The sequence below is a fragment of the Aquarana catesbeiana genome, linkage group LG08 (genome assembly GCF_042186555.1).
Source record: "Aquarana catesbeiana isolate 2022-GZ linkage group LG08, ASM4218655v1, whole genome shotgun sequence".
Classification (NCBI taxonomy): domain Eukaryota; kingdom Metazoa; phylum Chordata; class Amphibia; order Anura; family Ranidae; genus Aquarana; species Aquarana catesbeiana.
This window is the reverse complement of record NC_133331.1, coordinates 265,131,176-265,148,886: the sequence shown is the minus strand read 5'-3', so window position 1 is coordinate 265,148,886 and position 17,711 is coordinate 265,131,176. Positions and strand designations below refer to the sequence as shown.

Genomic DNA, 17,711 nt, shown 5'->3' with positions numbered 1-17,711 from the left:
CATTGAAAAAAAAATACACTCCCTGCCACCCACATGCCCAGCATCGTAAAGCCAGCAATTTGGACAAGCTGGAATTTAAACTCCTGCCTTTCTGTCTGGTGGATTCTGCCCCCTTCTGTGAATTTGCAGAATGTGCTGTACCACAATGGCGGGTTTCCAGTTGCTATTTCTTTGCACGTAAGGCCATTCTAGCTCTGTGCCATCACGTAGAAGGCATCGTTGGGCAAGGCAGTCAGCCACGAGGTCCACATTAGGGATGAGCCCGATGTTCGAGTCGAACCTAAGTTCGACTCAAACATCGAGTGTTTCTCCTGTTCCCCGAATAGAGAGCAAATTCGAAAGCCGCGGAACACCCTTTAAAAGTCTATGGGAGAAATCAAAAGTGCTAATTTTAAAGGCTTATATGCATGGTATTGTCATAAAAAGTGTTTGGGGACCTAGGTCCTGCCCCAGGGGACATGTATCAATGCAAAAAAAAGTTTTAAAAACGGACGTTTTTTCGGGAGCAGTGATTTTAATAATGCTTAAAGCGGGGGTCCACCTATCTATCGTTTTTTTTTTTTTTTTTTTAGTTCATTCACAAACTTTTCTTCTCAGCATTACATACTCACATATTGTGTGTAATATGTCCGCCTGTGTCAGACTTCGTCGGAAAGAATAACTTATATTATTCACTGCAGGCGGTTTCCATCTTCATTGTGGGCATTTGAAGCCCACAAGCATTTATTTCCTGGATGCGGTGAATGTTGTGCTCCCAGCATTCACCGCTCGTTCTCGCACATGCTCAGTGGCATCCTGGGAAGCCTGAGACTAGCTCCCAGGAGACTGTGCGGAGTCTGGGAGAGGCTAGAAACACACCTACTCCCACGGGAGGAGAACCAGGAAGTGCAAAGAAAAATAGAAAAATAAAAGGTAATTACGGCGATTTAAATTTTTTTAAATGGCATGTCAGCATCTAGGCAAGGAAGAGAATACATACAGATATTGTTAAAAATTTGGGTGGATCCCCGCTTTAAAGTGAAACAATAAAAGTGAAATATTCCTTTAAATTTCGTACCTGGGGGTGTCTATAGTATGCCTGTAAAGTGGCAAATTTTTCCCGTGTTTAGAACAGTCCCTGCACAAAATGACATTTCTAAAGGAAAAAAAGTCATTTAAAACTACTCGCGGCTATAATGAATTGTCGGGTCCCGTTAATACAGATAAAAGTAATTGAAAAAAAACAGCATGGGATCCCCCCCAGTCCATTACCAGGCCCTTTGGGTCTGGTATGAATATTAAGGGGAATCCCGAACCAAAATTTTTTAAAAAATTGCATGGGGGTCCCCCCAAATTCCATACCAGGCCCTTCAGGTCTGGTATGGATATTAAGGAGAACCCTGCGCCAATTTTTTTTTTTATCCATGCTTGGGTCCTTTCCTCAGCTCCCGTGCTGGACATAATTATCTGGCTGACTTCCGGCAGGTGGTATCGCATGGCCTAGTATCAGCTCTTATGTGAGTACTTTCAGTTTTGGCCGTTTATTTGTTCATCATCATCTTTAACCCCTCTAGTCTGTGGTTATATTAAACTATAATGGTGATTTTCTTATCCCCTTTTAGTACATGGATGCACTTACTCCTGATGAGTGGATAGAAGTCCACGAAACGTCGTCAAGCTTATTTTGATGCATCCATTTCATATTTATGATTCCAGATGGTTTTTATTGCTCTACCACCCTGACATAATGTTATGCCTACTCTATTTGAGGGACTGTGATGTATTGTATTTACTTTCTGTGTCATGTTGGTGACTATCCTTAATATGTATGTTGATACTTTATATTTTATATGCCAATGTGCTATTATGCGTTTATATGGGTTGATCCATGCCCTATCTTTGGTCTAATAAAGAATACAATTTTTTACATATGTATATGGTTTTGTCTGGCTCTACCCCACGCACCTCATCTAAAGTCCCACTCCCCCCCCTCTTTTTTGCAAAAGCAACCAGGGATGGAGGCGCAATATTTCCCGTTGTGTCTCATTTAAAGTCCCAAATATTCCCTTTTTTCTTTGATGGGGTCCCCCTAAAGATCCAGAGCTGAAGGATTTTAAGGGGAACCCCACGCCAAAATTTTTTTAAAAAATGGCGTGTGGGTCCCCCCAAAAATCCATACCAGACCCTTTTCCTGCGGCCTGCCAGGTCGCATGCTTGGATAAGAGGAGGGGACGGGAGAGCGCACCCCCCCTCCTGAATCATACCAGACCACATGCCCTCAACATTCGGAGGGTGCTTTGGGGTAGCCCCCCAAAGTACCATGTTCCCATGTTGATGGGGACAAGGGCCTCATCCCCACAACCCTTGCCCGGTGGTTGTGGGGGTCTGCGGGCAGGAGGCTTATCGGAATCTGGAAGCCCCCTTTAACAAGGGGACCCCCAGATCCCGGCCCCACCCCTGTTTGAAATGGTAACAGGTACATTGTACCCATACCAATTCACAAAAAAAGTGTCAAAATGTTAAAAAAAAACACAAGAGACAGCTTGGGACAAGTCCTTTATTAAAAAAAAAAATTAATTAAAAAGAAGTCCCACGAAGTCCATTCATCTTCTTCTCTCGCTCCTTCGACGGACCAAAAAAATAAATAAAAAAGATCCGTCTCCATAGGAGGCACCCGCCATATGATGCTTCAGCGCTGACAACAGTTCTTTTATAACTGAAGGTGGGGCCACACGGTGACATATCCAGGTGACCCCGCCCCCCTCTGATGCACGGGGACTTCCCAATGGCTTCTCCATGGCGTCAGAGGGGAGCGGGCCACCCATTTACGTACCTCGGCGTCCGTTTTTAAAACTTTTTTTTGCATTGATACATGTCCCCTGGGGTAGGACCCAGGTCCCCAAACACTTTTTATGACAATAACTTGCATATTAACCCTTTAAAATTAGCACTTTTGATTTTTCACATTCGTGTCCCATAGACTTTAACGGTGTCCGCGTGTTCGAACAAATTTTTTGCCTGTTCGCATGTTCTGCTGCGAACTGAAATGGGGGGTGTTTGGCTCATCCCTAGTCCACATTACTGCTGACACATGGTCCAGCAAGTATGGTCAGGGACAATATATTTTGTTCACGGCACACTGGGTAACTCTGCTTACAAATGGAAAAGGATGCAGAACAGGGCTCAGTGTTGGAGCTTGTTTTGCCACCACATCTCCACACAGCTGGTGGTTCCACCAGAATATGCAATCATGCAAAAAATTTGGGCGAACACCGTTAATGTCTATGGGACTCGAGCATGAATAATCAAAAGTGCTAATTTTAAAGGCTTATATGCAAGTTATTGTCATAAAAAGTGTTTGGGGGCCTGGGTCCTGCCCCAGGGGACATGTATCAATGCAAAAAAAAGTTTTAAAAACGGGCATTTTTTCGGGTGCAGTGATTTTTATAATGCTTAAAGTGAAACAATAAAATGTAATATTCCTTTAAATTTCATACCTGGGGGGTGTCTATAGTATGCCTGTAAAGGGGCGCATGTTTCCCGTGTTTAGAACAGTCTGACAGCAAAATGAAAGGAAAAAAAGTAATTTAAAACTACTCGCGGCTGTTAATGAATTGTCAGTCCAACAATACACATAAAAGTTCATTGATAAAAACGGCATGGGATTTCCCCACAGGGGAACCCCGAACCAAAATTTAAAAATAAAATGGCGTGGGGGTCCCGCTAAATTCCATACAAGGCCCTTCAGGTCTGGTATGGATATTAAGGGGAACCCCACGCCATAATTTAAAAATAATAGTGTGGGGGTCCCCCTCAAAATCCATACTAGACCCTTCAGGTCTGGTATGGATTTTAGGAGGAACCTTGCGCCAAAATTTTTTAAAAAATGGCGTGGGGTCCCCCAAAAATCCATACCAGACCCTTATCTGAGCACGCAACCTGGCAGGCTGCAGGAAAAGAGGGGGGATGAGAGAGCGCCCCCCCCTGAACTGTACCAGGCCACATGCCCTCAACATTGGGAGGGTGCTTTGTGGTAGCGGCTCCCCCAAAGCACCTTATCCCCATGTTGAGGACAAGGGCCTCATCCCCACAACCCTTGGCCAGTAGTTGTGGGGGTCTGTGGGCGGGGGGCTTATCGGAATCTGGAAGCCCCCTTTAATAAGGGGACCCCCAGATCCCGCCACCCCCTTGGTGAAATGGTAATGGGGTACAAAAGTACCCCTACCATTTCACAAATAGAGTGTCAAAAATGTTAAAAATGACAAGAGTTTTTGACAATTCCTTTATTTAAAGTCTTCTTTCCATCTTCTTTGGGTCTTCTTCCTCCTTCCTTCCTTCTTCCTTCAGTTTCTTCCTCCATCTTCTTCTTCCTCTGGTTCTTCCTCCGATCCTCTGCTTCTTGCTCCGGTGTTCTCGTCTGGCATGTTCCTCCATGGCATCTTCTTCCCTGCTTCGGTCTTGGGCCGCTCTGCATCCATGGGAGGCTCCCGCTGTGCGATGCTTCTCTTCTTCTGATACTTCCAAAATAACGGAGGGCAGGGCCACCCGGTGACCCCGCCCCCTCTGATGCATGGGGACTTGATGGGGACTTCCCTGTGGCTTTCCCCATAACATCAGAGGGGGGTGGGGTCACCCGTTACGTAACCGGGTTATGAAAAAACAAATAGAAAAGCGCTAACTTTTCCTGTGTAAAATACACAATCCTGTGCAAAATCTGCAATTCAAAGTAAAATTTCTGTGCTAAAAAAATACAACATATATGACTGGTATATAGTATTGCTGTGAACAACCTGGGCTCAGAAACATGCATATACCGTCCTTAAAGTGGATGTAAACCCAATGTCATCCTTTCTAAACTACTGCCATAGGGGTTATCTATAAGGATATACATGCCTCCTGCATGTATCTTTACCTGTCAAATGTCTCCCCTCTGTCTGTTATGAGACCCGAAAAACTGCATATTCTGTGGCTGGGTCTGTTGTTTGGAGCTTGGTGGGTGGAGTCATGATGTCAGTAGACTTTCCGCCCACCTCTACACTCCCCTTGTCAATATACATCTTCTCCTGTGTATTTCTAAAGCCTCATACACACAATAGGACTTTGTACAAAAATTCACGAGAAAGTTTGTACAAAGGGCGTTTGCCATAAATTTGTATTGCATACACACGGCAGGACTTTTTCAGCCAACTTTCACCAAATCACATGGTTTTCACCCTTTGGTCAACTTCTGTATTGTTGTCTGATATTGTGTCAATCTTGTCGCTTTTATCAGCGAGATTGACACCTTGCAAGCCGGGTTCACACTGGTGTGAGGATCTGACTTGGATCCCTGCCAATACCAGGCACTGTGTATGGTATGAATCATGAGGGGGTACTCCACGCCAAATTATAAATAAAAAAACAGCCCTTAGGTCTGGTATGGATCTTAAGGGGAACCCCCTACGCCGAAAAAAAGGCGTAGGATTACCCCCCAAAATCCATACCAGACCCTTATCCAAGCATGCAGCCCGGTCGGTCAGGAAAGGGGGTGGGGACGAGCAAGCGCCCCCCCCCCTGAACTGTACCAGGCCGCATTCCCTCAAAAGGGGGGGTGGGTGCTTTGGGGGAGGGGGGCCCTGCAGCCCCTCCCTCCCCCAAAGAACCTTGTCCCCATGTTGATGAGGACAAGAGCCTCTTCCTGACAACCCTGGCTGTTTGTTGTCGGGGTCTGTGGGTGAGGGGCTTATCGGAATCCTGGAGCCCCCTTTTATAAGGGGGCCCCCAGATCCCGGCCCCCCACCCTATGTGAATGAGTATGGGGTACATTGTACCCCTACCCATTTACCTAGGGAAAAAAGTGTCCATAAAAAAACACACCTACACAGGTTTTTAAAGTAATTTATTGGGCAGCTCCAGGGTCTTCTGCTGACTTCAGGGGTCTTCTTCCCTTCGGGGGTCTCTCCGGCCTCTTCTCCCGGTGTCCGGTTCTTCATGGTCACTGGGTGATGTCATCTGGTGAACCCGCCCCCTTATGTCACAGTCCCAGCATGCCCTGGGACTGTGACATCATAAGGGGGCAGGGTTACTGGACGACATCACCCGGTGACCACGCCCCATGCCTATATAAGTCATTGAGAGGCGCTCACACAGCATTACAGCGGGAGAGAGCATCGTGTCAACATCGGAAGAAGAGAAGAGGGAAGAAGACGATGAGGAAGACCAGGCCACCACTAGCAAGAGAGCGTCAAAAGAGCAGAAGATAGCTGAGGAGCAGAAGATTTGGACACCGGGAGAAGAGGCCAGAGAGAGCAGATAAGAACCGGACACCGGGAGAAGAGGCTGAAGAGAGCGGAGAAGAACCGGACACCGGGAGAAGAGGCCGGAGAGATCCCCGAAGTCGGAAGAAGACCCCCGGAGCTGCCCAATAAATTACTTTTAAAACCTGTGTAGTGTATTTTTTTTATTGACACTTTTTTCCCTAGGTGAATGGGTAGGGGTACGATGTACCCCATACTCATTCACATAGGGTGGGGGCCGGGATCTGGGCCCCCTTATTAAAGGGGGCTCCCTTATTAAAGGGGGCTCCCGGATTCCGATAAGCCCCCCACACGCAGACCCCTACAACCAACGGCCAGGGTTGTCGGGAAGAGGCCCTTGTCCTCATCAACATGGGGACAAGTTGCTTTGGGGGAGGGGGGCCCTGCGGCTCAAAACCGGAAGTGATGCTATGACACTGTTAGTCGCTTTTAGTCCCGCCCTACACCCCTTCCAGATGACGTCCCAGTTAGGAAACACGTAGGGCGGGACTAACAGTGTTATTGCATCACTTCCGGTTTTGAGCTGTGGAGTGCAGATCGCTCCAGCTTCCTGATTTTAAACATTTTTTGCTTTTAATGATTTTTATTAAATGTGAGTACCCATCAGTATTACTAATAAATATTTGGAAATTTCTATGGTATCACACTATGGAGTTTCTTTCCTCTCTACATGTGGGCAACATTTAAGAGGTTAACAGGAAGGAGACCACTTACATCACAGACAAGGAGGCACTTGGAGGATACAGGACAGGAAGTTTTCCTACTCCACAGAGGCTCATACTGTGAAAGTGAAATACCTCCTTGTGGGGTGAATAATAGCGGTGAGTGTGTTTCTTATGGGGCACTGTTTTCTAAGAAGCACAGAACAATTTGAAGGAGCACATTGTCACTTTATTATTGGACTTTATACACCAGGGTTTAGGGATGCATGTTTCTGAGCCCAGTTTCACAGCAATACTATATACCAGTCATATATGTTGTATTTTTTTGGCACAGAAATGTTACTTTGAATTGCAGATTTTGCACAGGATTGTGGATTTCACACAGGAAAAGTTAGCGCTTTTCTATTTGTTTTTTCATTTTATTTTTGTTTGAATGCTCATAGCTTCTAACAGTATGCATTATAAATAAGCAATTAGAAAATGTAAAGGATATCTTACTGTGTAAACTTCCTATTTTCTGCACTTTTTTCACTTTTTGTATTATATGCACCGTGGTATACACACCCCTCAAGTATCTAGAGCAGGAATATGCAATTAGCGGACCTCCAGCTGTTGTAAAACTACAAGTCCCATCATGCTTTTGCCTCTGGGTGTCATGCTTGTGGCTGTCAGTCTTGCTATGCCTCATGGGACTTGTAGTTCTGCAACAGCTGGAGGTCCGCTAATTGCATATCCCTGATCTAGAGGTTGCAAATTACCTCTTAATAAGAGCAGCACCATATCTATCCTTCCCCTTTTTTCACAGTCTAAAAGATGCCATACAGGGTTTCAGCCGGTCTGTCTGGTTGAACCAAGTTCAACCAGCTTAAAACCCTAAAAAGATACACACTGCCTGGTCATTGCATTGTGAGACTGTAGGAGCTGCTGTGTGCCTGGCTGCGTAGCACCCTATTGAGCATAGACCCTAAAACAAATCTGCAGGACCCATTAGGGGTCTACGCTACATACCTGTATCTCCATCTCTACTCCCCCCATGCATCATATTGTCTATTGCAAAAATACAGGTACACTTTTATAATTTCCTGGGCTCCCTGTATAAACAGTGTGCTGTATGGTCAGCTTTAATACTTACTCCGAGAGCCTTTGGTTTACCCTTAAGAAATGTTTGGAAAAATGGTAAAGATGGGTCCATATTTATGGGTATGATGGAAGACAGCTGCCATTGTGGTGCCATAGTGGGGACACTCAAGGCCTGGGTTGAAGGAGGAATGTAGAATGTGGGGGGCAGAGGACTGACGTTCTGAAAGAAAGATGTCACAGGCACATTCAATGCTGGGATCGCAGATGGGACTGCAGATGGAGTGCTGCTCAATATAGTCTCATAGTGAGGAGATACACATTTACCCGCAGGATCTGACATCATGAAATCTAAAATTGAAAAAGAATTTTAAAAAGTTAAAACCAGGATTAAAACTTATATATTGCAGTTTACGGGTTTAGATATGTTTTAAAGTTGAACTCCAAGCTAATATGAAATACACAAATTAATGCAGTTCTGTTAACATTTTGCAGGGATCTGCTGTACAGCCTGTAAGTGGCTCTGCTGCCTAATGTTCACAGAGATCATTCATGTACAGATCCTGTCTCTGGGGGCTGACTTTGGAAACCCCATATGGAGAAAGTGGAGAGAGAAACAGAGTGAGAATTGAGTCAAGATGGGCTGCTACTGCTGCTGTATTTTTACCCAGACCAGAAGTAGAGACTATTAGGCAAGTATTGCTATGTTTTAATAGTTTAACCAAAGCTGCCCATAGCTTTTTGGGTGCCTAATCTTTGTCTTATTGTTATTATATCACATGCACAGTGCCAGATAGTTAGGTCTGTGCTACGGTATGTATGTAGTGGTCATCTTCCAATGTATTGTAGGGTGAACCTGTTTATTATAGAGTTAGAGTTTATAAACAGCTCATGTTAGTCTAGTTAACCCTGTCCCCTTTGTCCTTGGATTCTGTAGCTATTTTGAAGGGTCTGGTATAGATTTTGAGGGGGACCCCACGCCAAAATCACAGGGGGGAGGGTCAGGATCTGGGGGTCCCCTTGTTAAAAGGGGCTTCCAGATTCCGATAAGCCCCCCCGCCCGCAGACCCCCACAACCACCGGGCAAGGGTTGTGGGGATGAGGCCATTGTCCCCATTAACATGGGAATAAGATGTTTTGGGGGGCTACCCCAAAGCACCCTCCCAATGTTGAGGGCATGTGGCCTGGTACAGTTCAGGATGGGGGGCGCTCTCTCGTCCCCCCCTTTCCTGCTTCCTGCCAGGTTGTGTGCTCAGATAAGGGTCTGGTATGGATTTTTGGGGAGACCCCACGCCATTTTTTTTTTAAATTTTGGCCGGGGTTCCCCTTAATATCCATACCAGACCTGAAGGGCCTGGTATGGAATTTAGGGGGACCCCCCCCCACATCATTTTTTTTTTAAATTTTGGTTCAGGGTTCCCCTGTGGGGAATTCCCATGCCGTTTTTATCAATGAACTTTTATGTGTATTGTCGGACCGGTAATTCATTAATAGCCGCGAGTAGTTTAAATGACTTTTTTCCTTTGAAATTTCATTTTGCTGTCAGACTGTTCTAAACACAGGAAACATGCACCCCTTTACATGCATACTATAGACACCCCCCAGGTACGAAATTTAAGGAATATTACACTTTTATTGTTTCACTTTAAGCATTATTAAAATCACTGCTCCTGAAAAAACGGCCGTTTTTTAAAACTTTTTTTTGCATTGATACATGTCCCCTGGGGGCAGGACCCAGGTCCCCAAATACTTTTTATGACGATAACTTGCATATAAACCTTTAAAATTAGCACTTTTGATTTCTCCAATAGACTTTTAAAGGGTGTTCTGCGGCTTTCGAATTTGCCGCGAACACCCCAAATTATTCGCTGTTCAGCGAACTGGCGAACAGCCAATGTTTGAATCGAGCATGAGTTTGACTCGAACTCGAAACTCATCCCTAGGTCTGGGATTAAAAGTACCATTTCAGTCTTTGCAGATGACACTAAGCTATGCAGTGGAATAACGTCCTTACTAGATGTCTCAATTTATAAGCTGACCTCAATGCAGTGTTTTATTGGGCAACTATGTGGAAAATGAGGTTTAATGTTGATAAATGTAAAGTTCAGTACCATAGTTCTGAATGGTGCAAAGGGCTAAAAGTAAGTAAAGAGCCGGTTTCAAGGGATTCGAACATTGGCTAAGAAAATTCTGAGCTTGTTTGGCTCAACATATCTGTGTGAGAAGACATTCTCTGCTATGAACTTTAACAAGAACCGCGTGAGGACAAGACAAAGTGACTCTCACCTGAGTGACATTTTGCGCATCAAAACCACTGCCTTTCAACCAGACCTAGCCTATGTGCTGCAGTCCAGATCTCAGTTTCACCCTTCACATTAGTGCAGGCAAGTTTTTTTTTTATCAATTGAGATGAATAAATTGTAAAATCTCAGTTAATGTCAGTTGGTCTAAATCAGTTATAAATATATTTGGACACAACATTTATACTTGGTGTTATGTTCTTGTTCATATTTTTTTAACTTAAAAGTTGACAGACATAGATTTTTTATATATATATATATATATATATATATATATATATATATATATATATATATATATATATATATATATATAAAATATTTCAGCTTCCTGGATTTTTTTTTTCATCTGGCCTTCAGATATTAAAGGCAGAGTGATTTAACACCTGCTTAGATTTGTCATCCATGTGACGAAATGAAAAATGTGCCATTTGCAATAAACTTTGCATAAAATTGAACCATTAAAATGAAATGCAAATTAACAAAGAATGTCAGGCAAAATGGTCGGCCCTCACACATGTTCACTTCATCAAATCTGGCTCTCCTTGAAAAAAGTTTGGAAACCCTTGCCTTAACTCATATTTAAAGTCTAATTCCATCTTACCTTTCACTTTAGTTTTTTTTAGGCCACCTTTGCCCAAATTAACTATTTGGAGTGAAAGGAAAGATGGTGTTAGCTAGTGAACTAGTAATGGCATTTATTTAAAGGAGATCTATGGTCACAGCATACAAGGACAAAAATTACTTACCCTGAGATGTTACTGTCTTTATAACAAACAACTACACTTCCGTACCAGGTTGTACCCTTAATTAATACAACACTTTTTAGTTAGAGCACTGACCAGTGGCGGCCCGTCCATAGGGGGCACCTGGGCGCTGCCCCCCCTCCTGTTTAGTCACAAAAAATAAAAAATACATTTTCAAAACTGCCCCTTTAAGAAAAAAAAGTCCTTTAACTAAGTGCACTGTGTTTGAGCGCCGGACACAGTGAACTATGGGAAGCGCCATGACAATTGCAGATGTGGCGCTTCATTTGCGGGCTCTTAACCCACCTTGCGGCGCAATACAAAGCGCCGAGTAGCTTCCGCTCGTAAAATCACTACGGGCGGGAGCATTGTTGTTTATTACACAAAACCTGGAAGTAACTTCAAGATTTAGACGAAAACCGGAAGTGACGTCGGCAGCTCCTTTCTTAGGCCCGAGCGGAGCTGCTGGAAGCCAGGTAAGGAGATCTCGTGCGTGGCACCATGCAGCATGATGTAAAAATACACTTTAAGTGTTGGATTCCTGCCAGGCTGCCACTGAAATGCTGAAGGACTAGTTTAAACTTTGCAATTCTGTGTTTAATGGGGAGATAATGGCTCCAGGATTTTTTTTATTTGTAGGTTATGTTTAAGTAAAACTTGATAGAAAAACAAATCCCCCCTCAGGCTAGTCGCATACATCACAAGGATTTTAATCATTTTAATTTTAGATTCCTATCATGTTCTGTACATTCTAACATACCATTCCAGTGAGTTGCTGAAAGAAAGTGCTAACTAGGAGGATTTGCTTGCTTTAATCACAAGACCCATCCTAATGTCGAAATAAACATCCCTGTAGAGTGTAGACGTTAAGAAGCCTTAGCCAGCCTATCTCTATCTCTATCCAGATAATTGAAAATGTGTTCTAATCTCACCAATGCCACAGGTTAAATTGCTCAAGGTTGGGTTCACACTGGTGCGATTCCAGACATCGCATGTGATTCGCACCACATGCCTGTGCACATCACATGTGTAATAGAATGTATAAACAACTATGACTCCATCTTAGATTCTCTTCCATTTTATATTTTAAGTAGAAATTACCTTTTCAAAAGATGTGTATTTGTGTTTTACCATGGTCAGCTTAAAGGTTTGCATAGAACCCTATTGTGGTTAAGCTGAATTTGTGTCAGCAAAAGTCATTAGCTATTTTTTGTTATCTAGTCAAGCAGCCTGTTATATAAGCAAAATTCATCAACTAGTTCTTGTTAAACTAAATTCAGCAGTTTTAATCATGATAAGAAAATACTGAAGTTTGTATAACTTTTAGAAACATATGCATTAAAACACAGCTCCTCCCTTCTTTCTTTTGCATATAAGCCACCGTGGTATTCAATAAAAATTAGAGATCATATGAACACATTCCTGCTTGTTTCCGTGTCTCATATGATTTCTCACGAATTTGGGGGTCATTGAAGCTCTTCCTGCATTACCTGAATTACACTTGGGTGGCGTGTTACCTGCTTCAACATATGATGTCTGTGCAGTGCGAATTCAGCCATACAGTTTGTATGTCTGAAATCACATCTCATTTGGACCAAAATGGTGCAGGACCCTTTTTTTTGTCCACACTGGAATCGGATCGCGTGTTCAGACCCATGCAATCCGATTCCATCAGATTTCACAGTTCATACTGCTTTCTGCGAACTGATTTGGGGGTGCCATTAACTTTATATTGACACCTGCAGCAGTTTGCAGAGAGCAGTGTAAACTGCCTGCGAGTCAGATGCAATGTGGGAACCCGCACAGGAATCGCTGTGGTTCCTGCATCGCACCTGTGTGAACTGAGCCTAAAACGGATGTGAAAAAAGATTGGATTGCTTGTTACTTTTTAGCGATAGACAAAATCTACCTTTTGCAGCAGTACTGCCACTCATTAATAAAAAAATTTAAGAATTCTAAGACCCCTTTCACACTGGTGGCCGCCCGTGCATTAGCGATAAAGTGCCGCTCGTTTTAGCTGCGTTTTACCGCTGTTTAAGCAGCGCTTTTCGGCCGCTATTGGGTAGCTTTTAACCCCCACTAGGGGCTGAAGAAGGGGTTTAAAAACGCCCCTGTTGCGGCACTATTGAAACGCTTTTCAGGTGCTTTGGAAAGCGCTCCCATTCATTGCAATGGGCAGGGGCGTTTTGGGAGCGCTGTATACAGCGCTCCCAAACTGCCCCAAAGATTCTGCTTGCAGGACTTTTTTTTAATGTCCCGTGAGAGCACCGCCCCAGTGTGAAAGCACTCAGGCTTTTATATTCGGGTGGCATGGGAGGCAGTTTTCAGGCGCTTTACAGGCGTTATTTCTAGCGCTAAAACGCCTGAAAACTGCCTCAGTGTGTAGGGGTCTAAGGCTTGGTTCACTTGCACTTTTCCGACACGCTCAGAAATGTTTTACTCTTTAGCGGATGCGCAAGGGTACCGTTAATTCTTAAAGGAACCCAAACGCATCAACAACTGCATGCATTTTTGTGTGCTCCAAATGGCATGGTGCCGTAGTGCCATTCTGTTTGGTGTGACGCAATTTTATAAAAGGGTCAGGGACCGCTTTCCTTGTGTTTCTCGTGGGTAGGGTAGCCCATTGAAATGAATAGGCAGCTCTACACGCTCACATAGATGTGAACCAAGGCTTTAAAGTGAATCTAAACCCAAGTAGAAACATTTATTATGAATCTTACCAGCCTTTAGATGTGGTTTCTGCATTAGTTTTCTTTATTACCAGCTTTTTTTCTTTATAGCCTGCCAGGAAACAGACTTCCTCTCCAAGGGTCACAAGGCCCTTTTTGTTCGACTTTATTATTATTATTATTATTATTATTATACAAATCAATACAGGAGGAATCAGAGAAATGTTATCTATGGAGAAACCGTATTATCACCCTTGCATAGGACTACAATAATCTTCCCCTGTCCTCTTCTTCATTGCGTAGAGGGGAGGGATTCTTTAGCCCACAGAGCTAGCTAAAAACAATGTAACAAATAACAATTCTCCACAATATATTTGATGACATGAGCAATGTCATTCAAAAGTACTTCAAAAAGTGCAAAATCACGGTATTTAGGTGAATCGGGTTAATAGCTATACATGGCTGTCACAGTATTCACCAGTGGTGGCCCGTCCATAGGTGGCACCTGGGCGCCGCCCCCCCCCCCTCCTATAGTCACCAAAAAATAAAATAAAAATAAAAAAAGTCCTTTAACTAAGTGCACTGTGTTCGGGAGCCGGACACAGTGCACTATGGGAAGCGCCACGTCAATGCAATCACGAGATTGCAGACGTGGCACTTCATTTGCAGGATTTTTACTTTTTTTGCGTATTCACATTTTAAAACACAACTGTATGTATGCAAAGTTTGCAATAAGTAGAGGCAATGGCAAGACTATGTGTGGTATATATGTACTTCATTGTCTGTGGTGACCTCTGCCTACTGCTGTTTCCTGAGCACCTTTTTTGTGTTTCCTGTTTTTTTTTTTTTTTCTCTGGTGAACGAGGAGTGTGGCTGGGCTGTGAGACAGATTGATGTGTCATTAGAGCCCAGTGTATAATGTAGAGCCTGGTATATGATGTACAGAGCCCTGTACGTACATCATATACCAGGCTCTACATTATACACAGGGCTCTGTACATAATATACCAGGCCCTACATTATACACCATGCTCTACATTATACACAGGACTCTGTACATCATATACCAGGCTCTACATTATACACAGGACTCTATACACAGGACTCTATACACAGGACTCTATAATGTAGAGCCTGGTATATGATGTACAGAGTCCTGTGTATAGAGTCCTGTGTATAGAGTCCTGTGTATAATGTAGAGCCTGGTATATGATGTACAGAGTCCTGTGTATAATGTAGAGCATGGTGTATAATGTAGGGCCTGGTATATTATGTACAGAGCCCTGTGTATAATGTAGAGCCTGGTATATGATGTACAGAGTCCTGTGTATAATGTAGAGCCTGGTATATGATGTACAGAGTCCTGTGTATAATGTAGAGCATGGTGTATAATGTAGGGCCTGGTATATTATGTACAGAGCCCTGTGTATAATGTAGAGCCTGGTATATGATGTACAGAGTCCTGTGTATAATGTAGAGCCTGGTATATGATGTACAGAGTCCTGTGTATAATGTAGAGCATGGTGTATAATGTAGGGCCTGGTATATTATGTACAGAGCCCTGTGTATAATGTAGAGCCTGGTATATGATGTACAGAGTCCTGTGTATAATGTAGAGCATGGTGTATAATGTAGAGCCAGGTATATTATGTACAGAGCCCAGGGGCAGATCCGGGGGGGGGGGGCAATTGCCCCCTCCGAGAAATTAGTGATGGACAGACCAGTCAGGGCCCAGGGACGAGTGTGCAGGTGGGCCAGTCAGCGGGGTTGGCAGGTGAGTGAGCTCCTGAGCAGTGGCATAGCGTGGGCGGTGCTGTGGCCCCGGGCGCAACATTTAGGGGGCGCCAGTATGTGTCACTGGCTGCCTCCTCCTAATTTTAACTTCCTGTGTTCCTGGGCTCCGGCCGCCATGTTAAGTGTCCGGCGCACTGTGATTGGGCGTATGGGGGTCACGTGAGGTGGAGAGCTGGCCTGTCTGCGACTGCTCCTGAAGTCCCACCTCCGCACATAACCCCCATATGCCCAATCACAGTGCGCTGCGCCGGACACTGAACATTGCAGCTACAGCGCGGGGGAGAGAAGCAACAATGTGAGGCGCCGCTGTCTTCTCCTCCTGATGCAGGCCAGCCAGACACGAAGGTGAGTGAGACTCCCTCGTGACAGTCGTGTTACTGGATCTGGGGGGGGAGAGAGAGAGAGAAAGTCAGTTAGTGTAGTATGATGGTCAGTTAGTGTAGTATGGTGGTCAGTTAGTGTAATATGGTGGTCAGTTAGTGTAGTATGGTGGTCAGTGTAGTGGACAGTATAGTGGTCAGTGTAGTGGACAGTATAGTGTAGTGGACAGTGTGTAGGTCAGTGTAGTTCTCATTGTAGTGGACAGTATAGTATAGTCAGTGTAGTGGACAGTATAGTGTAGTGGACAGTATAGTATAGTGGTCAGTGTAGTGGACAGTGTAGTTCTTAGTGTAGTGGACAGTGTAGTGTAGTGGACAGTATAGTATAGTGGTCAGTGTAGTGGACAGTATAGTGTAGTGGACAGTGTAGAGGTCAGTGTAGTTCTCAGTGTAGTGGACAGTATAGTATAGTGGTCAGTGTAGTGGACAGTATAGTATAGTGGTCAGCGTAGTGGACAGTATAGTTTAGTGGTCAGTGTAGGGTAGTGGACAGTATAGTGTAGTGGACAGTGTAGAGGTCAGTGTAGTTCTCAGTGTAGTGGACAGTATAATATAGTGGACAGTATAGTATAGTGGTCAGTGTAGTGGACAGTATAGTATAGTGGTCAGCGAAGTGGACAGTATAGTTTAGTGGTCAGTGTAGGGTAGTGGACAGTATGGTGTAGTGGACAGTGTAGAGGTCAGTGTAGTTCTCAGTGTAGTGGACAGTATAATATAGTGGACAGTATAGTATAGTGGTCAGTGTAGTGTAGTGGACAGTATAGTATAGTGGTCAGTGTAGTGGACAGTATAGTATAGTGGTCAGTGTAGTTCTCAGTATAGTATAGTGGTCAGTGTAGTATGTAATGGTCAGTATAGGAATCAGGTAGGTCAGTACTATTGTATTGGAAGGGACTCGGGGAGTGGTAAAAGTCCGCAGGTTAGGGGGGTGTAAATTACTTGCCTTGCCCCGGGTGCTGACAACCCACACTACGCCACTGCTCCTGAGCAGGCAGGTCGGCAGATGAGTGAGGGAAGGTTGGCAGGTGAGTGTGCAGGCAGAATGGTTGGCAGGTGAGCAGAGGTGCTGGCCAGTCAGCGGGGTTGGCAGGTGAGTGAGCGCCTGAGCAGGCACTGCAGGTCGGCGGATGAGTAAGGGGGGGTTAGTAGGCGAGTGTGCGGGCGGGCAGGGCAATCGAGTAAGTGGGCAGGCCGGTCGGCATGAGAGTGGAGGTGCTGACCAGTCAGAGAGCCAGCAGGCGGGGAGCAGAGAGATCTCTCTGCTGCCTGCCTTCCCCCTGGCAAGTGACAATCTGCATCTTAGCAGGCCAATGACAACATGTGGCAGGTGACGTGGCAAGTGACAATCCGCAACATGTGGCAGGTGATGTGGCAAGTGACAATCAGCATCTGGTGGCAGGGACGTGGCAAGTGACACGCTCAGGGCTCCCACTGATTCATCATTATGGTAAGTTAAACCATTTCATTTTATATTACAATGTAATAATAGAAATAATGTGCTTCAATCATCCTGGCACCATAACAACCATGGTGCCGTGATGGTGAAAGCTCTAACACCAGCCACTGCCCCGATAACTTTCCCGCAAAGAAAACATATTTTCTGCCAGTGCCCCTCCCAAGACTAGGCTCTGGATCCGCCCCTGACAGAGCCCTGTGTATAATGTAGAGCCCTGTGTATTATGTAGAGCCTGGTATGTTATGTGCAGAGTCCTGTGTATAATGCAGAGCCTGGTATATTATGTACAGAGCCCTGTGCATAATGTAGAGCCTGGTATATGATGTGCAGAGTCCTGTGTATAATGTAGAGC

At 44.5% G+C, this 17,711-nt stretch overlaps 1 protein-coding gene across 1 annotated transcript in view; it reads right to left on the bottom strand.

Annotated features, from left to right (window-relative positions):
• LOC141106407 (membrane-spanning 4-domains subfamily A member 4D-like) overlaps positions 1 to 17,711 on the bottom strand; it is a 114,296-nt gene that overhangs the window by 67,823 nt on the left and 28,762 nt on the right. The window contains exon 2 of the mRNA XM_073597172.1: positions 8,070 to 8,365. Within this exon, the coding sequence (XP_073453273.1) occupies positions 8,070 to 8,360 (291 nt within the window). The 5' untranslated portion in view covers positions 8,361 to 8,365. The remainder of the gene's footprint in view (positions 1 to 8,069; positions 8,366 to 17,711) is intronic.